This window comes from Pan paniscus, chromosome 17 (assembly GCF_029289425.2).
Source record: "Pan paniscus chromosome 17, NHGRI_mPanPan1-v2.0_pri, whole genome shotgun sequence".
NCBI classification, from domain to species: Eukaryota; Metazoa; Chordata; class Mammalia; order Primates; family Hominidae; genus Pan; species Pan paniscus.
This window is the reverse complement of record NC_073266.2, coordinates 91,970,297-91,997,642: the sequence shown is the minus strand read 5'-3', so window position 1 is coordinate 91,997,642 and position 27,346 is coordinate 91,970,297. Positions and strand designations below refer to the sequence as shown.

At 49.4% G+C, this 27,346-nt stretch overlaps 1 protein-coding gene and 1 long non-coding RNA gene across 2 annotated transcripts; one reads left to right on the top strand and one right to left on the bottom strand.

Annotated features, from left to right (window-relative positions):
* Positions 1–691: 691 nt before the first annotated feature.
* LOC134729264 (uncharacterized) lies at positions 692–12,782 on the bottom strand. Its single transcript, XR_010110173.1, has 2 exons — positions 4,665–12,782; positions 692–928 (listed from the first exon to the last, which is right to left on the bottom strand). It is a non-coding gene; the product is annotated as an uncharacterized LOC134729264 (long non-coding RNA).
* On the top strand, positions 4,149–27,346 carry DIPK1C (divergent protein kinase domain 1C). Its single transcript, XM_003827336.7, has 4 exons — positions 4,149–4,396; positions 14,176–14,853; positions 19,349–19,513; positions 24,742–27,346. The coding sequence occupies exons 1-4, from the start codon at positions 4,199–4,201 to the stop codon at positions 24,958–24,960; spliced, it is 1,260 nt and encodes a 419-aa protein (XP_003827384.3). The 5' UTR covers positions 4,149–4,198; the 3' UTR covers positions 24,961–27,346.

The window sequence follows — 27,346 nt, the reverse complement described above, 5'->3', positions numbered from 1 at the left end:
TGGAGGCCACAGTGAGCTATAATCACAGCACTGTACTCCAGCCTGGGCAACAGAGCGAGACCCTGTCTCAAAAAAAAAAAAGAGAAAGAGAAAGGAAGAAAGGAAGGAAGGAAGGAAGGAAGGAAGGAAGGAAAGAAGGAAGGAAGGAAAAGAAAAAGAAAAAAAGAAAAGAGAGGAGGCATGAGGTTCAAGAATATGTATCCTCTCATCATACAGGCAGGAGTTGGAGGGCCAAGAGCTGTTGTCCTGAGTTCCTGGGCAGATGGTTGAGAGACTCACTCAGGCCTGCAAGATGATGAAATGAAAAGTCATCAGGAGAAAAAGAAAAATGACAGGATCCTGTGCCTTGGCCCACTCCAGTTCCTCTGCTATGGTTCTCACCTGAGTCCTTCTGGGGATCCTTATGGACATTTGGAGTGCAAGACCTCACCCGGGGCCCTGGGACTGGCCTTCGTGAGGGCAGCAGCAGCAGCAGCCCTGGCTCTGGCAAAGCCCCATGGGGCAGGGATAGTGGAAGGGACAGACAGTGACGGACACGCAGCATCTCCCTTTGCACAGAACCCACTGGAGAGCTGCTTGATGGTCTGCCTCACCAAGGAGGGCTGAGCCCACTTTCTCCCATCTTTATATCTTCGACACCAAAATAGAGGTGCTCAGTAGCGCTTTGAATGAATGAATGAATGAACTCCTATCAAGTTAAGCTTTATTACAGAAAAATGAACATGGCTGGGAGATCACAGCAGACGAAGCAATAAGTCTTTCAAAGTGGTTCAGTATGGCTGAGGCTGTATCTTTCCTACGTCCCGCTCACTGGAGCAGCGGCAGAGACCAGAGCTGTGGAGGCCAGGACTCCCATATCTGAGTCTCTTTGGGTAATTCTTCTCTTTAATAACACGGCTTTACTATTACACAAATAATGTGTGCTTATCTGAAATAAAATTAGAAAATTGACATAAGCAAAAAGAATAAAATAAAAATCACCTGCAATCCTTCTACCTGGAGATAACACTAGCAACATTTTCATACCACTTTTCAGATTTTGTGTGTGTGTACATTGCATTAAGGATATGGTATGCTTTAAGAACAAAACAAAAACAAAAACAAGTACGATGGAATCACACGGAACATAATGTTTTGGAACTTGCTTTTTCCCTCAATGATATCATGAACATCTGTACTGGTCAAGGCTCTTTCCATTGTAAATGAAGAAACCCAACCCGAACTTGCTTAAGCCATGAAGAGAATGTATCATTTGGGTAATTGGAAAGTCGGGAACTCGGAGGACATCCTCAGAAGTCCCTCTCCATTCCTCCCCCTTCCTCTGGGCTGGCCTCCCCTTCAGCAGATTCTCCCCTTGTGGTGACTCTTGGCCACCACATCCTCAGAGCCTGGCCATCTCAGCCCAAATAAAGCTTCTCTTTCCCAACTGTTCAGAAAAAGCCTGAGAAGCCTGCGTGCTTGGCTGGGATTGGCGTGTTGGGGCCTGGGCTGCCTGACTGGCCCCTGTGACTGGGGAATGAGTAGCTGATCTCAGCCCAGGGATCGGGAGCCTACCCTGGGCTGGCACTGCAGATGGGGTCAGAGCTTGAGAGGGTGTGATTTCCCAAGGAAGCTCTGTGCAAGGAGGAGGGGAAGAGGCGCAGGACAAGGAGAAATGACAAATTTCTCCTGTAATATCTTTCCTGCCCACATACACCTCACATCACAGTTTTTATGCCAGCATCATTTTCCCACCAGCAGAGGACTAAGGCTTATTTCACCAGTCCTCATGGCACACAGTAGGTTACTTCCAATGTTGCTATTACAAACTGTGTTCTAAAGAACATCTTGATGCTAAATATCTGCCTATATCCTACAAAAATTCCTAATTACCTTAAATCAGTGCAAAACAGTTCATAAGCTTTACAAACTAGGCAGCTTCAGGGCCCTAGGCAAAACTGCAAAATAAACAAAACTTCCTTTGGTATCAACCTAAGCTGCATTCTCCACCTTGTGCTAGAGAGCACCATCAGTTCTGTGTTAAAACAGTGCTGAATATGAAAAGGATTTCTTTACTGTGGGATTATAAGTTTATTTTCTTCTGAATACTTTATAAAATGCCAAAAGAAGTGGGCTTAATAGCGGATTTTTAAAACCCACAAAAGTAAAACACCACATAGATCTGAATGTGGTTAATTTTGATTTCAAGTTCTGCTTTCCCCCCTGTAATTTCTGTTCCTATGTTTTAAAGGATAAGTAGTCACACTGCTTCATCTCATTCTTCCCATTCCTGCATTCCCCTCCCCGCACCAAATACAATTCTTGGGAAAGGAAAACAACTTCACATCAGGTTGAGATTTCTTTTTCTCCTTTTAGGTACAGGGTCTCTTTCTGTTGTCCGGGCTGGAGTGCAGTGGTGTGATAACAGTCATTGCAGCTTCAAATTCCTGGGCTCAAGCAGGTCTCCTGCCTCTACCCCCAGAGCAGCTAGGACTACAAGCCCACACCACCATGCCTGCTAACTTTTTTTTTTTTTTTGCCCAGGCTGGTTTCGAACTGTTGGCCTCAAGCAATCCTTCTGCCTTGGCCTCCCAAAACACTGGGATTGCAGGCATGAGCCAGCAGGCTTGGCCTTGAATTGAGAGTTTAATGCAGCATTCTAGGATGCTTTCTATGCTCCACACCTATTTTGAAATGAAACAACACAGTTTCCATACAGCCAGCCTATGAAAATATGGTACTTCTGGTTGGGCGTGTGCTGGGATGGATGGAGGTGGGGGAAGCTTCACACAGAGAGAGCTTCACCTGGCCTTACCGGTGTTGATTGAGTGACACCCAAACCCTGCTGTTGATTGAGTGACACCCAAACCCCAAGGGTCTGTTGCATTCGGGGCATATTTGTGATGTGCCCAAAGTGCTTCTTGGGGCTCAGGGTTTGTTCATCTGATGTTTGGTCATTCCTGGGGACTCCTACCACCGAGCCAGCCATAAAACAAAGTTAAAGCAGCGAGTTGCAGAAGAGACAAGCCAAGAAGCCAGCTCCTGTGGGACAATCACAGCACGCAGTGATCAGGGTATGTTTCTATTATCTCTAAACTCGGGAATGGGTCATGTGAAATTCAGGCGCAGGGCAGGCGGGAGAGCGATCCGGGATGGGCTGGCACGTACTGGGCACTGAATAAGCTTTTGTTCAGTGAATGCAGGAGCCCCGGGCGTGGCGGCTTTCACAGCCCCTCAGCTGTGACAGTTCCCCTGGGGTGGCGCCGCCTCCCCCTGTCCTGGGGAAAGGCGTTCAGGGAGTGAGAAGCATCCCTGGGTGGGGTGGGGGATGCTGGTGAGAACCAGGGACGCCCTGTGGGCCCAGGGCCAGCCTGCTTTACAGAACAATTGGGATGGGAACACGGATGCCCGCTCTCCCAGACGATACTGCGAATCTATAAATATAGATTTAGACACACGTGGTGGACGTGTTCTCCTCCCCGGGGTAACGGAGATGTTTCCAGAGAGCAGATCTTTGTAGCCCTGAGAAGGACGCCCGCGAGTTTGTGCAGCCTGGGAGACGGCGGGGGGTTTGATTCAGGGGTGCCCGTGGGAAGGGGAGGGCTGGGTAGTCCCAGAACCTACTGACTGTCCTCGACCCCCGACTCTCTGCATGCTCCGGATCTCACTCCCGGGAGGGCCCGGAGAAAACCCAAGTTGGGGTGAGACTCAGAGGAGGGCGGTTCTAGTGGAGAGGTAAACGGGTGGGGACTACGCTGCAGCCCCCTGGGGCGAGGGTGTGCTGTAAAGAGCGCTGGAGGCAGGGGCGCCTGGCAGTCTCTCAGAGAAGAAGTTGGTGGGGGAGGGCAATGTGACAATTAAAGATATGTTGTCTGAGGAATCAGTCCCCAAAGAGAGAGGCGATTGAATCTACCCGGATTTCGTTTAAGTGGGGAGCTGGTCTTCTTGGGGGAAAAAAGTGCAGAAAGAAAAGTGGAGAGGGTGGAGCAGGGGAGGCGGCGAGTGGACCCCCAGTGGGTGCTCGGGGCGCGCGGGGTGTTGCTGCTGCTGGACGCCCTCCCCGCACCTCCGCCCCAGGCGCGGGGCCTGCCCCAACCCTCGCGTGGCCCCTCCCCCGTTCCCCCTCCCCGCCGAGCGGGCCTGAGCCGCGGAGCAGCTACGCGAGTGCGGAACTCGGAGCGCGGGCGGCGGTGGGGCCCGGGCGCGGGCCGGGCTGGCCATGGCGCGGGCGGCGGGCGCGCGGGGCCGTGCCGGGTGGTGCAGGAGGCGCGGGCGCTGCGGGCGGGGCACGCTCCTCGCCTTCGCCGCGTGGACCGCGGGCTGGGTGCTGGCGGCCGCGCTGCTGCTCCGCGCGCACCCGGGTGTCCTCTCCGAGCGCTGCACCGACGAGAAGAGCCGGCGCATCCTGGCCGCGCTGGTAGGTCTCGCCGCCGCTCTGCCCCGCGCCACGCGTCCGGGGAGGGGGGATCACACCCGTTCCCGGTCCCCAGCCTTCCCGGGGACTTGGGTGGCGGTGGCACCCGCCGGGGACATGGGTTCCCGACACCTGCGTGGAATGCCAGAGGCGCACGCCCCGGTCCCCCGAATGGGGACGCAGCCGGCAGTGCTCTGTGGGCGCGCTGGGGGTGTCTCTCCCCTTTTCGCCAGAATTCGCCCTTTGTCCCCAGACAGCCTCTCCGTCCTACCCTCGCCACCCCTGAGCCCGAGCTCCGGAAGAAAGTTTGCGGGTCTGATCCGAGTGTCCAGGGAGGTGCCGCGTCCGGTGTCAGGCCGCCGGGCTCGGGGTGCAAGCCAGTGCGGGGTTCGGGATCCGGGGTGCCACGCCTCTGTCTCTCGGGTCCGCAGCGCTCCAGCCCAGCCCGCGTTCTGTGATTCCACCCTGAGCTGCCAGGTCACCCCCTATCTCACCGAGCCCATGCGGAGGGCTGGTCTGACCCCGGCCTCCCTGCGCTCCAGAGCCCAGGCTCTCCGCGGTCGCGGTCTGTGGGAACCGATGCAGTGTGCGCTCGGGCGAGCAGAGAGCGCTGCGGAGGCGGCTGGGACCGGGAGGATCCCGGGTCCCGGTCCTCGACAGGCGCCTCCTAACCTGGGAGGGCCCGAAAGCTCGCACCCAGCAGCTCCTCAGCTGAGCCAGAGAATTAGGGAGAGAAAGAAACATTTCGCATTTTGCAGACTGCTGCGTACGCTGGGCTCACATCATATGAATGAAACGCCCACCTTTAGTTGATTGGAAACTTGGCTAGCCGTTCTTTCAGGCGCAAAGGAGACTTCAGTAAAGGTGGGAGTCCCCTAAATCCCAGAAAGGGGAAGATAGTAGCAACTACTCTTACATGACTTCTTAAGCGATTATTCATTTCCTAAAATAGTGACCATCTAAGCATTTGGTTTGAAAAGAGATCTATTTTCTAAAAAATCTTCAAGAAACACATGGGAAGTTTTCAGTGCAGTTGCTTACATATGGGTGGGCCTTTTGAGATTGTAGATTTTCAAAATGTGGGACCACAAAGGTTTTTAAAGTAAATGATTTTTTAAGTGAGATTGAAATTGTTTTTTAAAAAAATGAGCCAGGTGTACTAGCTAAGACAAGTTATGCTCCTAATTGATTCTGACGCGTGTCATCGTGTCATCGTGAATTGAACATATGTAGGTGAGTCACTCATAGATTCTATTGACCCCTTCTAGTGTTACATTGAAGTTTTAGCAAGTTTTGTTGTTGTTGGTTTGGGTTTTTTTTTCTTTTTTCTTTTTTATGGAGTTTTGCTCTTGTCGCCCAGGCTAAAGTGCAATGGCGTGATCTAGGCTCACCGCAACCTCCACCACCATGCCCGGCTAATTTTGTATTTTTAGTAGAGATGGTGGTTTGTCCATGTTGGTCAGGCTCGTCTCGAACTCCCAACCTCAGGCGATCCGCCCACTTCGGCCTTCCAAAGTGCTAGGATTATAGGCGTGAACCACCACACCGGGCCAGTTTTATGAAGTTTTAAGTTGCAAGAGCTCTTTGATTTTTCTTAGTAACCCATAAAAGTCCTTTTCATTTATAAATTTTCCCCCCTGGTTTTCTTTTCTTGTGAAGGGAGTGCTGATAGACTAATTATAGTAAACAAACATTGATGGTTTAACTAGAGGGGAATACCTATTTACAAATTTAATGTAGTAATCCTTTAGATTAAGATAGAAAACGAATGCCATTTTTCATTTATCTTTGGTTAAGTGAGGAAAGGCTTAATAATGGAAATTAAATTGTCTAGTATAATTTAAGAAATTGCTAATCATGACTTTCCCAGCATTCCAGGTCATAAATTAAAACCAATTCTGTTTAGAGGCTTTACCAATATATCTTCAATGGCAGCCATATGGAATCATTTCTAGTCAGACATAAAGCTGGAGAGGTTGGTTCTGCCCCTGAAGATTGAAGGTTTGGCAATCTTTCCTATTGCCAAAAGAACGATGTCGGAGGCCACATCCATCTCCCTAGGTGTTGATGTGACACTGTCTCCACGAACTGGTTTGTGGGGGAGCAGACTTTGCCACAGGCCCTGTTTGAGTTCCTTACTCTTTACACATTCTCAGAACTCTTTCTCCCCCTGTCTTCCTGCCACTTCCTTTTCTACCGTTTTCATCCTGGATATGTTGATGTGAGACCCACACAGTGCCCTGGCTCAAATTTTACCCAGGACACTCTCAGTTAGGACAGGGTTTAAATACGACCCCAATCTTCACAATCCTAACTCTGCTGGGCTGAGTTGCCAAGTAGAGGTTGGCATTGTGGCTTCTGAGGACTTGAACTGAATTGAGCCTCTGTCTCCGCTCCCCTGGCACTTTCCGATTCATTCTGCCTGGCTTTTATCCGTAATAATAAAACTGGTTGTTATTTTCCTGATGGGCCTCCAGACTCTCATTAGCTTTCACTCTGAATACCAGAGCACAGAAGAAACCACTTTGCCAGCTGAGCTGAAGGGAGACTTTCTGGCAGCGCCCAGGGAGTTGTGGTGGATTCCCCACCCCCGGTAGCGGCGGCTGCCAGTGTTCCCAGGCTCTCGCCTGGCGGGGGGCGTTGCTGGCCTGCCAGGGGTGAATCCACCTGTAGGATAAAGGAATCAGAAGAAAAAGCTTAGGGACGAGTCAGGGGATGGGGGTCAGAGGTCTCCATGTTCTCCCCAAGCCCACACTCCACCTCCCCAGGGAGGTTCCCCTCTAGTCAACCACATCCCACTGACAAGTTTCTAGAAGAGCCAACCTGAATTGTTCCAAAGGAATTGAGCCCCTGGTCTTCCAGCTTGGATTTTCCTGGTCAGACTCTAGGGCTTCTCTTAATGGCGGCTTTAAGAGGAACAACACACTGTAATCAAGAAATAGGTGCACTCAGATCTCTGGAGGCCCACTTTTCTAGTGGGCTGTGTCAGCAGGCCCAGCCAGCTGGGGAGCTAGCTTGGTGCTGGATCATTGATACACCTGGCTTCTCATTCATTCTGCAGGCTGAGCTCTTCACACAGAGGCTGAAGATGTGGGCTGCTGCCTGTTGACTCTTCCTTTGGGAAGGCACTGTGCGAATTGTTTCGTGGGGCTTATTTCACTGAATTCCCTCAACAACCTCTATGAAGTATTTGCTTTTAGTATCCCCATTTTACAGATGGCAAAACTGAGCCCCAGGGAGGTGAAGTGACTTGCCCTGCTTCACACGGTTAATATGGTGAGGAGCCAGGACATGACTCTGTGTAGTCTGATGGTAGCAATGACGTGACAGTAAGTGGCTTCTCTAATAATGGAAACCCTACATAACAACTTGCATACTTAACCCTTCCATAGCAAATCATTTTCAAAGCATGTCAAAGATATTCCCACAGACTCTGTTGTCCTGAAGGCTTAACTGCCTTTTGGCTAGTTAGGTCTTGATGGAATTTCACGTAGTTGTCTACATTAGAGATTCGGTTTTAATAGGGCAGGCTTATCTTTCTTTGCTGCTGTGATAGAAACTGTCAAGGTCCCAACGGGACTACAGCATCCAGGGCTCATATCCAGAGAGATTTCTCAGCAGCGAATGGCTCTGCCTGAATGCTCGGCCACATTCCTAAAGTAGGGAGCGGTTACACAGTGGACGAGCTAACTGAGCTGAGATTCTGCAAAGCACAGCATAGCTGCTTCGGGAAGGAATACCACTGTGAAGTCTGAATGTTGCTAACTGCCTAGGAGCTTAATGCTCCTTAAAAACAAACACACAAAAGAAAACCCGGCCCTCAGACATGACCTCTGGGACCTTATCAACAGTTTCTCTAGACTAGAGTGGACAGGTTTTGTTTTTGCCTGAGAACCATGAGATAAATTAGATACTAAGCAACGACTGCAAAGAGTGCTTCTTACCAAAGCTGGGGTTGATCTGATGGGAATGTGCATCAGTGTGGATATTTTCACATCCATGAGAAGCACAAATCCACTGCAAATGTAATTAATTTTAAAAGCACACCAGAGTTAGCTGCAATGAGACTTTAACTTGTTTTTTTCAGTTTATTTTCAACTCCAATACCTGTGGATTTTATATGCGCACACATTTGGGTACAAAAATGTACCTGTCTTTAAGCTGGCCTTAGGGACTCCTCCTATGCACAGAAGGAGTCTGAGAAAGACTGATTTTTAAAATGGACCTGCATAAACAACTTCTATTGAGTTAAAAAAAAACCAGCTATTTCAACAGGACATGCTGCTAATAAAATAATTCTACTATTATCTTTAACATGATGAAAGTTTTTGGGGTTTTTGTTTGTTTTCTTGAGACAGGGTGGCTCACTGCAGCCTCTACCTCCCAGCCTTAAGCAATCCTCCTGTCTCAGTCTCCCAAGTAGCTGGGACTGTAAGTGTGGCCCAGCTAATTTTTTTTTTTTTAATTTTTGTAGAGACAGGGGTCTTGCCATATTGCCCACCCAGGCTGGTCTTGAATTCCTGGGCTCAAGTGATCCTCCTGCCTCAGCCTCCCAAACTGCTTGGATTATGGGCATGATCCACTGTGCCTGGCCCAATGAAAATTTTAAATTCAAACTTGCAATTTGTACATTAAGTTGACTGTTTTTTTTAAAAGGCTGGATGAAATCTTTTTCTGTGCTTAGCAGGCACAGACATGCAGAACAATGCTGCAGACTTACGTTAACACTGGTAAGCCACGGGAGACGAATTTTGCGTTCTACGTAAGAAGAGTAGGAACTGAAACGCCAAAAATACTTCATTGTAAAGGACATCAAGGAACATCTGTGCCATAACCACACTTGTATACAGACGGTCCCTGACTTATGATGATTTCACTTACTATTTTTCAACTTTATGACAGGGTGAAAGTGAGATGCATTCAGTAGAAACTCCACTTTGAGGATCCATGCAACTGTTCTGCTTTTCACTTTCAAGGCAGTTTTCAATAAATTACGTGAGATAGTCAACACTTTATTTTACATAGGTTTGTATGAGATGATTTTGCCCTGCCATAGGCTGATGTAAGTGTTCTGAGCATGTTTAAGGTAGGCTGGGCTAAGCAATGATGCTCAGTAGGTTAGGTGTATAAAACGCATTTTCAACTTACTCTGGGGTTGTTGGGGTATCACCCATTTTAAGTTGAGGAAGAGCTGTGTGCGTTTTCGGGCATGCTTTGCTGTAATGTAAATGCTCTCTTAGGACAAGCGCGGTGACTGGGATACTGAAAAGTTAGGTTATAAACCCAAGACCTTACCTGTGGAAGCTGGCAGGTCTGGTCAGGGCTTTTGTCACCTGCTGCACTTTCTGCCCTTTCTGACACCCAGTGTCGCCGCAAGAAGCAGGCGTCAGGGAGGCAGGTTTACAAGTCAATGTGCTGATCTTCAGAAAAACAGCCAAAATGAATGTTTCCTTCCAAAATCCATGGGCTGGATGCCAAATTCAAAGTTATACCATTGTTCTAAATGTCTCACAACTCCTGTTTGGAATTGCCCTCCAAATTCACAGGGGCAAATCTCGTATAGATTTGTATTTCATCGATGAGGCACAGTTCGTGTTAAACACGGTGCTGTGGGGACCTGACCCAGTGATGCACTCACATGGCCATGATTTAATGAGTGCTGGGGTAGGGGAGGAAGACAAGAATTCCACTTAGGGGTGGGGCTGGCTTCCGGGCAAAGGTTGATTTGGCCAGGCCGGGTAGGAAGCGTGTAAGTACAATGGAGACACCTGAAACGGCATTTCGAATAGCACAGCCCAGCCTGTCAGTGGGTGCTTGCTTCAACTGTGTCCTCTCCTCCCAGGGGCCGTTTCTGGTTCTCTGAACACACAGGGCTACTTTGAAACTCGGGGCCTTTGCACAAGTTCTTCTCCGTGACTCAGCTGCCCTCTCCCTTGTCTGCTAAGGCAGATTTCTAATTCCCTTTCAAAATTGAGCTCAGAGGCATCTCCCCCAGGAAGAAGATGCCCTGGCCCCCCACCCTTTCCTAACCAGGGCTGGAGAGGGAGCTAGCTTTGAGCGAGCCACCTTAGGCCGGGCACTGTGTTGGGACTGTCTCCCTGTGACCTTGTTTGACTCCATTACACAGTACCATTGTCCTCATTTTCCAGACTCGGAAACAAGCCACACAGCAAGCCAGGGGCAGAGCCCAGAGGCAGACCCAATCTGTGCCAAACTTAGCCTCACTGTGGCCCTGCCCTGTCACTCTAATGTCATTTAGGAATTTCGAAGGCTGTCCCCTCTGCTCCGTGAACTCCGGAACCTGGCAGCTGTGGCCAGATGGTGGCCCATCCAGGCTCATGCACAGCTGGGAAAGCTGGAGCTGTTGATTTGGGAGTGGCCCAGTCCCAATCCCAGTGAGGCAGAGAGGAGGTGGCTCCTTGGCCGGCAGGTGTCTCTCATGGCTAGTGGCTATGGTGGCCACAGTTCAGATGAGAGGGGTGAGGGCCCTGGCAGTCACAGTAGCACCCTCCTCACTCTGCTTTTCACAGCCTAATGGAAAACCGGGCCCAGTGTCTCTGACATTTTTCTCCTGAGCCTCCTCTCTCAGTTGCAACCAGGACCACATCTCCCCACCCTCCCCTCCTCAGCACTGCGGGACTCTGAAGCTCCCAGCTTAGGCTCACACCTTTGGCTGCACTGGAGTCCTATTGTGTGCTTTCCTTTCTTTTTCAATGGTTCTCTACTTTATGCAAAGGTACTTTTCATTAAATTAGATATGTGATAACACTATAAAATTTTATGGGAGTGAATCCAACTATTTTGGGTATCATGCTTACAGAAGCTTTTTTTTTAATTTAAAAGGAGATCAGGAAACAATTTTTTTTTGCACTTTCTTATCAGATTTATAGAGACGTGAAACTATGTAAATACCAGATCAAGTAGGGGACAAACCCCAATAAGTAAAATGAACAGACCTTACTGTTCCTGCCATCTATATCTTCTTGCTCACGGTGGCCTCAGTTCCTTATCATTTGTCCTCACCTCACCTCTCAGGGCTCTCCTGAAAGGTCTCGGAGGAGCCTGACCAGCTGCCGCTTTCCTCCGAAGGGCGATGTGGAGGTGATGGCAAGCAAAGCATGCTGGGCGCAAAGGGTCCGGATCCTCCCATGCACCTTTCATGACCCCGTGCCTGGGAAAGAGTGACCCGGGTTAAAGCCAAAGAATGACATTTAACCAAGATTCTGTTGAGTTCAATTCCAAGATGAACACAGGAGGTGCACAACTCCAAATGTGTTTAAAGCAGCTGGTGAGTGTGTGTTCATACAACTTCCTTACGGGTGTGGGTTTCCAGAGACATAAAGTCAGCCCCAGGCAAATAGGGTGGTGTCACGAGCTCCAGGGCCAGGTTCCTGAGTTTCTATCTACAGGCCTGTCTTGCTTGCATCATTGTGTTAGCCAAGCAAGACCCCCCTCATCCCCGCCCAATGCATTATACAGAGATCTAAAATGCAGCGGCTGGCAGGAGCCCCCCCGCAGCAGGAAGCCAGGGGGGCAGTCAGACAGCTTGGCATCGGCCTTTCAGGCTGTTGTACTACCTGAAATAGTTCTGAAAAATATCTAGATACCTCTTTTAAGCACTGGGAGTGCTTCTTTTCAGTAAGCGCTTTGAACGATTAGCCCGCAGTGTTTATAAAGGCCCCCAGTCCCTCTCTTATCTACTGTTTTGGGGCCAGGTGTGTCTCAAAATTCAAATCTTGTTGAATGTTAGAAAGATCATATAGTACCTTATATTTTGCATATGGGGCAGTGCCAGTAATCAAGTTAATAATTCTACAGCAAAATGTATACGAATTCGCACCAAGTCAAACAGATATAGATACAAATAGGCTCGTGTCTTTTCAGCTGGGTTTTGACACCACATAAGGTCAAATGAGTCATGAAAAACTCGTAGTTTTCAGAGGCTTTTTGATTTTGGATTTTTTTTTTTTTGAGACAGATTCTTGCTCTGTTGCCCAGGCTGGAGTGCAGTGGCACAATTTCAGCTCACTCCAACCTGTGCCTCCCGGTTTCAAGTGATTCTCCTGCCTCAGCCTCCCTAGTAGCTGGGACTACAGGCGTGCACCACCATGCCCGGCTAATTTTTGTATTTTTAGTAGAGACCAGGTTTAGCCATGTTGGCCAGGCTGGTCTTGAACTCCTGGCCTCAAGTGATCTGCCCGCCTCGGCCTCCCAAAGTGCTGGGGTTACAGGCGTGAGCCACCATGCTCAGCCTGATTTTGGAATTATTTATACATCTAGACACTGGAGGTCCAGCTTTTGACCTCAAGGAGCTACTTGTAATCTGCTTGGAATGGGTAAAGCTGATCTACCTAGCCACCTGCGAGGCTGGGCAGTATCTGATTATGAACCCAAGGCTGTTCCCAGGCCTCTCCTGATGCCTGGTGCTCGTGCATACGCTGTGGTGTGCACACACACTTCCCTCTTGGCCAGTACAATCATCATGCAGGGAGGCAGGGGGTGTGACGCAAGGAAGGAGTGTGAGGCCCAGAGCAGGTAAGGATGTGGCAGCGTGGTTAGACCGTGGAATCCAAGCTCAGTGGCCCTTGGCCCCATCCTTTGTCCCAGCACCAAGCTGCCCTTTGCTACTGTTGAGCCTTCAAGGTCCTTTCTCACAAATGAAATGGGGTGAGAACAACAGCTTTGGGATTTGGTATTTCTCATGCCCTTAGAGGAACGAGGGTGACTCTGTTGTTTCATGTGCTATAGAAGTTCCTGGAAGGAAGAGCGGCCTTTATTTGCTGACATGGAGGAAGATTCATTTGCCGGGGAAGTGGGCAGGATTAGGAAATACACTCAACCCCTAATCAAAGTGGTCCCATGGTTTAGATTTTCTGAAAAACAAAAGAGAAGAGGATGACAGTCTTCTCCTTCCTTCCATTCTGCACTTCTTCCTTCCCTGCCTCTGGCAGGATTATCGGGCTGGATGGGCTTCTCAGGGAATTTGTGGTGTGGTGGGGAAGGCCGCCAGGTCCCCTAGTGGCTCCATCTTAAGACCTCCTGAGGTTTAGGAGGAACACCCCATCCGGGGGCTCCTGGACAGCCTTGCTCACCGCCGCTCAGATGCAAACACTCCCTACTCTTGTATCCTGCATGGGTCCTCCTCGGTCCCTCCTCTTCTCCAGGTCACCAGCCATGAGCCCTGTGTCCTCTAGAGGCTTCTCCTGTAAACATCTGCAAACCTGCAGCCTGCAAGCTTTATAGGGCACTCCATTTCGTGTGGAAAACAGTAAGCTCAAGGAATGTACTTGCAGGAAGGGTCATTACTGCGGTCAAGCCTGGGGGCAGATAGGGCTCCTGGGGTCCCCTCCGCTGAGACCTGACCTAGCTGCTCAGATGTGGGACTTAGAAGCTCTCCCAGTGACCCTGAAGTGTAGGCAGAGTCGAGAGCTACTGGCCTGGTCCAGCCCCTTCACCTGTTGGTTTCCTGGCCTCTGGCTTTCCCGGAGTCACCCAGCTGAACGATGGGAAGTCGTGCTTCCCGGCCGCAGGTGTCCTGATTCTGTAGACCCGTCCTAGGCCTGACTGAGTCGTGTAATGACTGTGAGCGGCTCCTTTAACCTTCCTCTGAATTACTCACTGGCTGAGTGGCCTCTGCGATCCACAGGGCTGAGGTTTCTCTGCACAGCTGGATTATCAGGGTCCTGAGGGCAGAGGCCAGGCTGTCCCTTTCCCTAACCCCAGCCGAGAGACGGACGGCACCAGGCCCTCCCCATGGTGACCGACTGTTCCCTTCCTTCCAGTGCCAGGACTACCGGGGCGGCGCGCTGGCGGGGGCCCTCTGCGAGGACCTGTGTGTGACGGGAAAGCTGCTGTTCCAACGCTGCCTGCACTACGACAGGGGCAAGAAGGTGCTGCAGGCCGACTGGCGCGGCCGGCCCGTGGTCCTCAAGTCCAAGGAGGAGGCCTTCTCCAGCTTCCCGCCCCTCAGCCTGTTGGAAGAGGAGGCAGGGGAGGGTGGCCAGGACATGCCCGAGGCCGAACTCCTCCTGATGGTGGCTGGGGAGGTCAAGAGCGCTCTGGGCCTGGAGTTGTCCAACAGCAGCCTGGGGCCGTGGTGGCCGGGCAGGCGGGGCCCACGCTGGCGGGGACAGCTGGCCAGCCTGTGGGCCCTGCTGCAGCAGGAGGAGTACGTCTACTTCAGCCTGCTGCAGGACCTGAGCCCACACGTGCTGCCCGTGCTGGGTTCCTGCGGCCACTTCTACGCGGTGGAGTTCCTGGCCACGGGCAGCCCCCACCACAGGGCACTCTTCCCCCTGGACCGGGCCCCAGGTGCCCCTGGGGGTGGCCAGGCCAAGGCCATCAGTGACATCGCACTCAGCTTCTTGGACATGGTGAACCATTTTGACAGTGACTTTTCCCACCGCCTCCACCTCTGCGACATCAAGCCGGAAAACTTTGCCATCCGGAGCGACTTCACAGTAAGTGGCGCAGGTTGGTGTGTTTATGTGCAGAGAACGGAGCTCTCGGGTCTGGAGGGAAGGAAATGAGAAGGTTTCTGAGCTCCTGGCCTGAGTTAGGAAACTACTGTCGCTTCTGCAGCCTTGGAGAACTCCACCTACCAGAACACTTCCTTCCGGGGGTTAGTAAGGAACAGATGCATCTCCAGTGAGAATCTGAAGGAACGGAGCCCACGGTGGGGGGCAGAGGCCGGGCCAGCTTCGTCCTCCCAGAGGGCTGCTCTGGTTCCTTCACCTGAGCTCTGTGGCTGCTTTGAGCTCACGTAACAGCAGCCTCTCCTGCGGGCCTGTTTAACTTGTGTGGAAAACAGTCCGCAGGAGGCAAGGAGCTGCAGAGGACGATGAGGGACGATGGCCTCCGGTGTGGAGACGCTGCTCTCAAGCTGCCCTTGCTCTGTGACAACGTGTAACTTTTCCCAGTGCTTTTTGTCTGGAGAGGTTCCAGTCAGTTTCCATTCCGTATGTAAGACTTCTAGAGGAACAAATGGGGTTTTAGTGCCTTCCACAAGGGAAAGCCCTGCCAGGTAGAAATATCTGTCACCGCACCACGGGGCACGTGGGGCCAGGCAGCTGCGTGAGAACAGGGAGGTGTGCAAGAACGGCAGCAGGAGCCTCAGTGTCTCCGTGTAACACAAACCCCTCTCCCTTCACCCAGCTAGGCGAACACTGATGGGTCAGATTCATGCTGCTGCGATCATCCCGGTGCCCTCACGCTGTGCCAGGCGCTGGGACCATCCAACAGGAAGTAGTAATAAGACTGGCAGGGATGTCATGGGTGTGGGATGGGTTTGGGGAGGGCGGAGTGCTCTGCTCCCCCACCTGCTGTAACGAGTTCATTCTTAGGCGGCCAGTGCCGGCAGCTCAACGGCCAGACCAGCTTAGCTCGTCACCTGGACATGCTGGTCACTGTGGAGCCTGGCTCATGGTGGGGTCGTGCTCTTCAGCATGGTTGCAACATAAAGGGACAAAAAGCAGGCACTGTGACTGCCAGTCATGGCCTCCAAGGCAGGTGGCATAGGAATGGCATGGTCTTCTGAAAGCAGCTGGAAAACTAAATTTGCTGCCGGTGTAAATCCCTTCTCTAAGCATGCCCTCATGCCTGTGAAGGGCATCATACATCTTACCCTCAGTGCTTTGTCCTAATGCCTTGCCCCCTGCTGCCCTGGAGGGGCTGACAACCTACGGGTGCCTCAAAGTGTGGCAAGGAAATAACTAGGAGGTTCTGGGAGGTTCCAGGAGGTCTGTGTGCTGGGCTGGCAGCTCTGGGGGAACTCACCCGCGTCTGCAATTCCCTGAGTGCCATGTGCATCTCCCAGACACTGTCCTGATATGTGTGTTGGGGGGAAACGACCCACAGCCACACTGAGGCCTTGGGGAGGAAGTCAGGGAGTGTCCACGTACAACCCCCACCCCCAGCTCTGGGCAGCTGCGGGCCAGTTCTCGCCACTCAGTCACTCCCTTCTTCCTCCAGCAGGTATCAGTGGGCATCAATGAGTGGGACCCAGCAGGTGCTGTAATTGTTGAGGGAATTTCAAGGATATCTGCTTCTCAAAGGAGCTGGGGCTGATGGGGTCTGTGATGCCGAGTGGGCGACATCAGATGCTTTTACCTACATACTTGCTGATTATCCAGTTACTGGTTTGTGGGAGCCCCCTAAGTTGTGCCTCCAGTATCTTGCACACCATCAGCAGAAAATATTTGTTCAATGAAATCATGACTATGCATCCTCAACCTAGCCCCAGACTGTGTTTTGTCGGCTGGTGCTGCACCGCTCAGGGCTCTTACCTCCACTGCAGCCTTGGCCTGGACAAGAATAGGGAGGGGAGGGCAGGAGGAGTCCCCTTCACCAGTCCGGTTCTCGACCCTTCTTGCAGACCCTGAGGTTCAAGGAGTTATTTTACCCAAGACTGTACAACTTTTAAGTGAAAACCAACAGTATCTGCTTCACCAGAGAGCTCATTTAGAAATGCAAACTCTCAGATGCCACACCAGACCTATTGAATCTGAAACGATGGGGTGGGAGCCAGCAATCCCTGTCTTCAAAACAAGGCTTCTAGTTGATTCTCATACGTGCTCAAGTTTGAGAGCTAGTGATCTCAGAGTCCCGGCGGGTGGGTCCTGCCTTTGAGCCCAGGTTGCTGGGCTGCCCTGGCAGAAGGAAGGGGCGCCTCCCAGCAGAGGTGTAAGAATTGGTCATTCACAGTCATTCTCTCATCTGCAGGGCAGGTGCCCACTTGCAGATCTTGAGAAAGTGTCCAGTGGCTGTAAATGAATAACTAGGAACCTTCATGATCTGAAACTATTGCCAGCCAGTGCTCTTTTCCAACAGAGGGTATGGCTTCCTACTCCAGGGCCACAGTTTTTGGTGAAGAATGAAATAATTCTCATTCATCTTCCTACTCTGATGCCAGGAGGAAGTTTGAAGAAGATGAGGCAAGTTAGGTAATTTTATGCAGGAAGGACTTTATGATTCTCCTGATATTAAGAAACATGATGTAGGTTTTTCTGGTTTTTTTTTTTAATACTGTTCTTATTTTAGGTGCATAGGGTTATGTTTATAACAGCTGTGATCCATTCTAGACTCCATACACTAAAAATTAAAAAATAAACCTGGCTCTCCCTGGGAGATGAGAAGGAAACTATCAGAAATGGGAAGGAGAAGTTGCAAGAAGCTAAAATTCTGAGTAGGGGCCCAGGGGAGGCTGGGGAGATCGGCAGAAACCATAGAAAGAATAGAAGAGTCGTGTAGCCCCAGTAATGAATTATAAAGATGGGAGATTCATTAGCATAGTCCTTATTCACTTATTAACCAGAGTAAATAATGAAATCGGCTATTTGTTGTGGCTAAATAATGGGATAGGAAAGATTAAAATGAGAAGTTGTTTACAGCACCTGAATTAGTAATTAGGCAAAACCCCTTACATAGAGAAAAGGTCTATATTGTTTATCTTCATTATTCTCCACATATTTTGAAATAAATAATTCCCCCTACTCTGTTTTACTAAATAATCCCTAAGAAACTTCATTGCCTTCTAGCATCAATCCTGAATGAAAAACTAAAACCAAAACCAAAAGGTGCCTCCCAGACTGCGTAGAATTGAAGAGGGAATGAACAACAAATGCAACCCTTTTTGAAACTCCCAGGGGGAGACAGAAAGGCTGATATCTCGATGCTGACCTGTGAAGGCTTGTGAAATGCCACTGACTCCATCAAATTCATCAACTTTCCTAGTGGCTGTTTAATACCTCGAAGCTATAAATGGCTTGATTTGGGCAGATTCCAGGTTTTCTCAGGTTTGAGCTCATCTGTTTTTGTTGTTGCATCCAGGTGGCGGAGGAAGAGCTGCATAATTTAGAAGTTATTCTCTCTCTGGTTTTGAAGTCTGTTTGGTTGGATGCCAGGGAGATAAATCTGAAGTTCCAGGGGTCATCAGGTTCTCACAATGACAGTGGAACTCAGGCGTTGCTCCTGTTCAGGGCCTCTGCGTATCAGTCCTAATTCGAGAACTTTGATATTTCCCCCACTTTGTTGTCTGACTAGTCATTCCAAAACCAGCTGACTCAGGTAACAGATGTGTCATGAAGAGAACGTAGGCACTGCCCGCCTCAGTTTCTCCATCACACCCGGAGACCAGCCACTCGAATGTGGCTTCCCTGGATAGCTTGTATTCACGGGAATAGATTCTCTGTATCTTACAGCTTTTACAGTCCTAACTCTTGAAGGTCACAGACCCAAGTGATAAGGCAGTAGAGGGGAAATTCATGTATAACGCCTCTCAGAGATCCTACTTGCAAAGCTGAGAAAGTGTCTAAAGATGAAAAGCAATACTTGTGGTGATAGTTCCAAATCCTGGGCTTTCACCCATGGCTGCAGAGGTCCTTTTTGCAGTTAAAGCCTTCCGCTGTAGCTATGACAGTTGCCTGTGTAAAAGAAAATGTGGCCGGGCACGGTGGCTCATGCCTGTAATCCCAGCACTTTGGGAGGCTGAGGCGGGCAGATCACGAGGTCAGAAGATCGAGACCATCCTGGCTAACACAGTGAAACCCCGTCTCTACTAAAAATACAAAAAAATTAGCCGGGCGTGGTGGTGGGCGCCTGTAGTCAGTCAGTCGGGGAGGCTGAGGAAGGAGAATGGCGTGAACCCGGAAGGCGGAGCTTGCAGTGAGCCCAGATCGTGCCACTGCACTCCAGCCTGGGTGACAGAGTGAGACTCCGTCTCAATTAAAAAAAAAAAAGGAAAAGAAAAAGAAAAAGAAAATGCGTGCAGACACTTTAGGGGATGAATCCACTCCCCAGGGCATGGCTGGGGCTTTCCTCTTGGCTCATGGGACTTCTGGGATCACCTGTGACCTGGACAGTGGCACCCGCACGAGGTGAACAGAAGTTGTGAACAGGCTTCCTCTCTGCGGAGCCCACCAGTAGCCCTTTGATAGCCCCATGCTGTTTTGATTACAGGTGGTGGCTATTGATGTGGACATGGCCTTTTTTGAACCTAAAATGAGGGAAATCCTTGAGCAAAACTGCACAGGAGATGAAGACTGCAATTTCTTTGACTGTTTTTCAAGGTGTGATTTACGAGTCAACAAGTGCGGAGCGCAGCGCGTAAACAACAACCTGCAGGTATGAGAGTCCGCCAGGGCTGGGGGAGGAGAGGGTGCTGTTTGGCTGTTTCTGCCCGCTAGCTCTTCAGATACCCTCAGTGGAGCTCAAGGTCGACCTTTTCAGGCCATCCATCCGGATCGATGTGGTCAATAAAGGCAGGACGGTGGGGATGGGACAATCGTGCTCTTGGTTGCCTGTCCCCAGGGTTGTTGGTCAGGCGACCAGGGGCATCTGATGAGGGAGTTCCCTGCAGAGCTGGCTGCTGGGCTTCCTCTTGCCCAGGCTCCACTCCACGTATCTACAACCTCTCATAAACATGGGCACATACACTATGAGAATCCTGAGACTAATCCATCAAAGATAATACTGAGAAGGGTGCAAAGCAGTCCTGAGACACTGGCCTAACTAGAGGTTAGACAGAAACCACCATCCAGACAGGCCAGAGGTCAGGACCAGGAGGTGGTTTAGACAGGAAGAAAGGAGCCAAGTCCAGGAGATCAGCTACAAGTGGAATACATACAGGGTTCAGGCATTCAGAGCTGGCAGGTCTCAGGTCCCCCATCTGGGGTTGGATCATCTCTCTTCTCTTGGCAGAAGCTGTCTCCTTCTGCCCTCACTTGAGGCTCTCAGGTGAGGGAGGATGCATCTGGGCCCACAGGTGCTGATCATACCCGGAGGAGGCCCCACAGTGTCTGGGCAGACCTTCCCCACGGCCTGGTTGCATGCGATGGCTTACAGAGGCTCTGGACCCGCACTGTCCGACCCGCTCCCCTAGTGGGCCCTCCACTGTAGCTTGTCCTCCTCATTCCTTAAACCTGAAAGGCCAATGTGAGCCCACTGCAGACCTAAACACAGGTGAGGTGGGAGCAGGAGAGGGGAGCCCAGCGTGGTGCTGCATCGGCTGTGATGGGGGATGATTTGGGAAGGCTGGGACAGGTCCACTGTTAACCTAGTGGTCCCAGCCAGGCCAAACAAACACCCCGACTCTGCCACCCCAGGGTCTACACAGACCTTCTGGGCCAAAGAATCACTGAGTAGTTCCCCTTTCAGGAAGCCTAGGAATGTAGTGGCTTTCAGAGGCGTCTCCATCCCAGCCTCTTTAATGTGGACTCACACCCTTGATGGGGTTCGTCATGAAATCATTCTTCTTGAGCTGTGGGAAGAAGATAACTTTCACCTGAGCATCCACCGCCTTGCGATCCCAACCCTCAAAATGGGAACACAAACGCCTGCTCTTTGCAATGTAACGAGAGGCTGAGTTGATACCCTTTCTGTAGAAAGGGCTCTTACCGATTCATTAAGGGGCAAGAGGAACACACAGAAAATTGGCAGGAGAACAGACACCGAATACACAAACGATGAAATCCAAACAGCCAAACAACTTGGAAAAGTATTTTATCTTACCATTCAAAGACATTCAGATTAAAATCCAATGATAGTAAATTTCAATTACCAATTGGGAATAGTTCTTTAAATGCTATTAATTAACAGTTGAGGCTTCAGGGAAATAGAAAAGTGTCTATATTGTTAACGTGATTGTAATGAATTAATTCTCTCTTGAGGGGATGTGGCTGTTAGACATAGCCATGCTCTTTAGCTGAGCAATTTTATTTGTGCACATATCTGGTTATTGACTTTGAATAAAGTCCTAGAAATGAAATTACATTTTCTTTAAGGATATGAGAAAATATGAAGCATTATTAGGTGAAAAAAATGCAGGTTACAAATTAATATTTACAATACGATCCCATAATCCTAGCACTTTGGGAGGCCGAGGTGGGTGGATCACAAGGTCAGGAGATCGAGACCATCCTGGCTAACATGGTGAAACCCCGTCTCTGTTAAATATACAAAAAATTAGCCGGACGAGGTGGCGGGCGCCTGCAGTCCCAGCTACTCGGGAGGCTGAGGCAGGAGAATGGCGTGAACCCAGGAGGCGGAGCTTGCAGTGAGCCCAGATTGCATCACTGCGCTCCAGCCTGGGCGACAGAGCGAGACTCCATCTCAAAAAAAAAAAAAAAAAAGTATACGATCCCTTATATACCAAAATGTCAAAAGCAAGTATTTCTGGAAGGTAGGATTACAATTTTCTTTATCTATTTTATATTTTCTTACTTTTTTACTTTTTATTTCTGTTTTATTTTATTTTAGATACAGGGTTCGCTTCATCACCCAGGCCAAAGTGCAGTGGCACAATCATAGCTCACTACAGCCTCGAACTCCTGGGCTCAAGTGATCCTCTCACCTCAGCCTCCCAAATAAATGGGACTACAGGTGTGTGCCACCACACGTAGCTAATTTTTTAATTTATTTTTTGCAGAGACATGGTCTCACTATGTTGCCCAGGCTGGTCTCAAACTTCTGGTCTCAAGTGATCCTCCCATCTTGGCCTCCCAAAATTCTGGGATTACAGGCTTGAGCTACCACACCCAGCCTTAATTTTCTGCATTTTGAACCCAAATTACCCCCAAAATTCTTGCTCTATATAAATTTACAAATCAATGAAATGGAATAAAAACTGTCTCAGAGATAGACTAATGAAATACGGGTCTTTAGCCCTGATAAAGGGGGCCTTGTAGACCAAGGCAGGGAGAGCTGGGTCGCATAGTGAACGGTGCTGGTAAACTGGCTGGCCAGGCATGACAAACACCATGGTAGCTCCCTCCTCCTAACCTCAGACTAGATTCCAGATGGCTCAGATACTTACACATAAAAAGATGAAATCTTTAATGTACCAGAGAAAGCTGGGAGAGTTTCAAATATTATTCTAGTGTAGAGAAGGCCTTTGTAAGTATGAAACAAAGCCGAAGAGAAACAGTTGACAAATTTAATTATCTTTCAGAAAAAAAAACAAAAAACAAAAACCCATGTTGGCATAAATAAAACTACAAAAAAAGAGAGCAAATTTAAAAGTTAAATGAGAAAATTTGCAAAACATTTGTAGTTCTTCTTATAGACCAGGAATGTAGAGGGTGGAAGGGGCCTTATTCCCTGCTGCTGGGGCTCATTCCCCCCAGGACTGGCTTCGCCAAGGGGAGACCCACTTTCTGGGGGCAGCATCTAGTGATTGGTTAAAGAGGGTGGGCCCGACACCAAGCGCCCTATGCCTCACTAAGGGACAACTCCATAGAGACCCCCCAGCCCCACATATTTACTTCTTCCTCAGTTCCATGGAGTGTGGTTCTCAAGGACAGGCCTCAAAGAATCCCTGCATGCAAACCTCCGTCTTGGAGTCTACTTCCTGGGGAACCAGCCTAAAGCAAGGGCAATATCCTTAAGATATAAAGAGTATCTACAAATGAACACAACAAAGGCCAAAAATATAAACTTGACCATTCATTGAAAAGGAGGCACAAATAACTCTCAAACTAAGAAAGATGCAAATTAAACCATTTTCACCCACCTGTTGGCAAAATGAATCTGTGGCGTTTGCGTTGGAGAGGCTAAGGGAGGACCAGCAGTCTTGGATACATTGCGGGGGGTGTAAATGAGTAGAAATTTTATGGAGTCAATTTAACACATCTATCAAAACAAAAAATGCACGTGCCCTTTGACCCAGAAATCCTATTTCTAGAAATGTAGTCCCATGCACAAAATGCAATAGCATATATCTGCAAGACATTTATTGCCGTATTATTCATAATGCAAAAGTTATTATGCAACCTCAAGTCCATCAATAGGGAACTGGTTAAATAACTTACGACACACGCACACATTTCAGAAGTAGCCATTAAATCACATGGGATATCCTCATAAGAACTGATTTGGAGGGATGGCTGGGTGTGGTGGCTCATGCCTGTAGTCCCAGCACTTTGGGAGGCCAAGGCAGGTGAATTGCTTGAGCCCTGGAGTTCAAGAACAGTGTTGGCAACATGGCAAAACCCTGTCTCTACAAAAAATACAAAAACTAGCCAGGCATGGTGCTATGCCCTTGTAGTCCCAGCTACTCAGGAGGCTGAGGCAGGAGGATCGCTTGAACCAAGGAAGTCGAAGTTGCAGTGAGCCAAGATGGCACCACTGCACTCCAGCCTGGGTCACAGAGTGAGACCTTGTCTCAAAAAGAAAAAGAAATCAATTTGGAGGGATCTCCCTCATATAAATGGGGGTGGAAGTTTGAGAACAGTGTGTACAATATATTACCTATGTGTAAAATGAAAGGAAAAGGAAATGTGTATGTCAAAGAATGTCTCATTCTCAGAGCGGGAGCTGAGCATCGGGGCGAGCTGGAGCCTGAGATCACGGTCTAGCCTTAAGAACATCTTAAATTTTGCACATGAAAATGTATTCTCTATTTTAAAAAAACCATAATTAGGTTTTGAAAAGAATCCTTGCTTTTGCAGGGACTGTGAAATGGAAGTTGAAGGTTTTTGCCCTCTATGAAGCAGTAGCTCTTTACAAGGGAGGCATTTGTTAATTGAGTCTGATATAAAGTGTGATGTAGAGAAATAAAGCATGATGCATCACGCAGCTCGCAGGTCATTTCTCCCAGCGTGGGGGAAGCTGTAGGAGCTATAAAACAAACAACATGTTTACAGGGAGAAATTTCTAGTGATCCTCAGCATCACTGAATTTCATACCTGATTAGAATTAAAGAGAGTGTCTAATTTTTACCTCTGCTCCTAGAATAACACATTTCACAGAGCCTTCAAAGAGCCTTATGCCTGCAGTCTTTTCTGTCAAATATGCCTTTGTTTCATGAGCCTTAAAGTGCTATACAGGCAGCCACACAAGTTCACACACTTCTCCCTCACGCACCATTTGGCCCTCTGGACAGCCCGGTCAGATGGTCATTGTGGTCACTAGGACCGGCTTGTGGATAAGAAACCTCATCTCCAGGTGGTAACAGCAAAGCCGGCCTCCCTCAGGCCTGCAAAGGACCAACTCCTTCTGCAGCGGTGACTGTCTGTGACTTCTGCTTCCCTTCCTCCCTAGAAATGTGTCCAGTCCTTTCACAGTGTCACCCAAAACTTGGTCCATCTGATAGGGGGCTGGAAAGGGAAGTTTCTGCCTCACACAGACGTCGGCTTCTCCTCTCGGAGGCGTCTTTTGTTCATGGTGCTGAAGGGTTTGAGGGGCGGAAGTGAAGGCATGTTTCCAAATCGGGTGGTCTCTGGAGTGCGCTCCCTGAAGGACGGGGGTGGGGGTGGGAGAGAAGCTGAGATCTGTTTTAGAACCAATCCTGGGCTTGGGAGGCTTTTAGGAGGATTTGCTGCCCTAAATTAACTGTCCACCCTTCTTTCCCTCAGGTCATCTGTGACAAAATATTTCGCCATTGGTTTTCCACGCCTCTCAAGAGCTCTGCGGTCTCTTTCCAGCTTCAGCTGCAGTTACAGGAGGCGGTGCAGGAATGTGCAGACCCTGGGGTCCCCAGTGGGAACACCCGGAGAGCAGCCTCCAGCGTGTTCTGGAAGCTTCGCCGACTCCTCCAAGCCACACTGAGGGAGCTGCAGGAGGCAGAGAAGTAGCCACTCTCTGGCCTTAAACATGCTCACACAGGAAAAGTGACCTTGGCTGGATTTCTTCTGCCATTGTTTTAAAGATGAGCCATTTCCCCCGTGCTCTCTGGGGTGCCGTTCTGGTCTCCACAGTGTGGAGTGGCAAGTGCTGCTGCCAGAGACAGTGTTCCCTCGCTCTCGTCCCACCCTGGCCTCTGACCTGTCGCCTTGTGTAAAATGAGATGAGGGAGGAGGTACAGACCTCCCTTCAGGAGGGCTCTCGGTCAGAAGTCACAAACCTGTGTGCACTTATTCTCTGCAGAGAGCACTTGTACCTGGTTATCCCAGCACGAGTTCCAGCTGTTCTTTCCTGTAAATCGTTACCACGTTAAAAAGTGTGCGTGTGTGCATACAAATGATGTGTATGCCTGTGTCTGGGTGCAAATGAGCATGTGAGCATGTGTGAGTGTGCCTATGAGTGTCTGCATGTGTGTGAGTGTGCACAGGTGAGTGTGGTGTGCTCATGAGGAGTATGAGTATGCCTGAGTGTGAATGTGTATGAGTGTGAATGAGTGTGTGCACATGAGTGCACGGGTGTCAGCATGTGTATATAAGTGTGGGCATGTGTATGTGATTGTGTGAGTGTGGGCAGGTGAGTGTGTTGGGGATGTGGGTTAGGGTGGGGAGTGGTGCTTTCTCTAGTGTGTCCTCCGGAACAGCTTGCCTACCTAGCAAAGAAGTGTGACCATTCTTTCGGAATTAAATACAATAAAAAGAAAATAAGCTGCACCTTTAGGGAAGGGAATTTGCATTGGAGAGCGTGTGTAACGGCAGCTTATAGTATTTTTCATTTTGTGGAATCCACCAAGGTTATGGATGGGTTTTAGGGCGCCTCGTATTGCAATACACCTTCCCCTGGGCAGGGACTTGTAGGTTGGCTTGATGCAGCATTGTCTTCACCTTCAGAGAAAATTTAAAGTAGAGCAAATGCTGAGGTCAGCATTGACTCCAGGCAGGACCAGAGACCAGCACCTTTCTTTTGATGGACTGAAGACCAAGTGATAGGCATCAAATCATATGGTGGCATGATACGCTCATCAGTGGTGATCCCAAGGAGGCTTTTCCAGCAAAATATAGGCAGGGGGACAGGCCAGGTGAAGCCAGTGAGCTTTCACTTAAAGGGACCTGGTTTCTACCCATAACTGTGACCCACGAGTGCTCAACAAACCAACGGGTCACCCCTTTTCAGAAATCCCATGAAAAGGGAAATCGAGAAAGATGAGAGAATCAGGAAGTCATGTTGGCAGTTTACACATTAAAGAAGACAAATTAATCAGACGTTGTGAAAGTCACAAATTGACACATTCCAAATGGTCTCTTATCTTGGCCTGCAGCCCCTTTCTAAACCAGAGAAACGGGAGTGCCTTCTTCCAGACTTTGGGGTCACATTTACTGACTCTGCCCTTCAGGGCATGCTGAGAAATGGTGTGTGAGGGACTAGGATGATCAGAGGCCCCCAGCTCTAAATTCTGCCTTCCCCAAAGACCTGTTGGAAGGCCCACTGCCAGCTGCTATTCTTACCCATCACCACTGGGGATCTTCCAAATGACACGGAGTTCCATAGAGGGCCTCCTCATCATGGACATGAAGACTCGCTTTGCAATTGTATTCTAGCAAGAAGAAAAAAACCCATGTCAGTCACCCTGTGGCACAAGCAAATTAAAACCAAAGTTCAACGGCCAGGCCTACGACTAGTGGATTCCAAAGGAAAGGGCGGGCTTTGGGCTATTGGGTGGAGGCTCCGATTTTCCCCAGAGCTGCGCTGGGTGCAATGCCTTTCTGTGGTGGTCGGGGCATACTTTGGGCCATGCTCACCTTCTAGGCAGGTTCTCTACAAGCAAAAAGGTTTACAGGAAGACGGGTGTGAGATGGAGGGAGGGAAGGAGGGAAGCCACCAGGGCTTTGCCCTCTGTGCCCTTTAAACAGTGGGGTTTTGCTCTGGGAGGTCAGAGTGGGTCTTTGTGGGTAGACGCTGGGATGCCAGCCATTCATTAGTGGCCTGAGCTCACTGACCAGGCAGCAAAGCCAGCCTGGAAAAGAGAAATAGTTAGTTTTCATTTCAACCAAAATGGAAACAAATGTTTTTGTTTACGATGGAGACTATGCAATATATAATTATCCAACACAATTGTGGTTTTATTGCTGAGAGGGAGCTGTTTTATCTCTTCCCTTTATGTTTGGCTACACAGTTACACACACACACACACACACACACGCCCTTTTCCATCCCTGCCTGGGAATTCCCATTAGAGCAGTGGCTCTCAAATTGTGGTGAAGCTCAGTTTTGTTTTTAATTTTGAAACCTTGCAAATCAATGCTTTTATATAACATAATAAATTAACACCGTGTATATCAA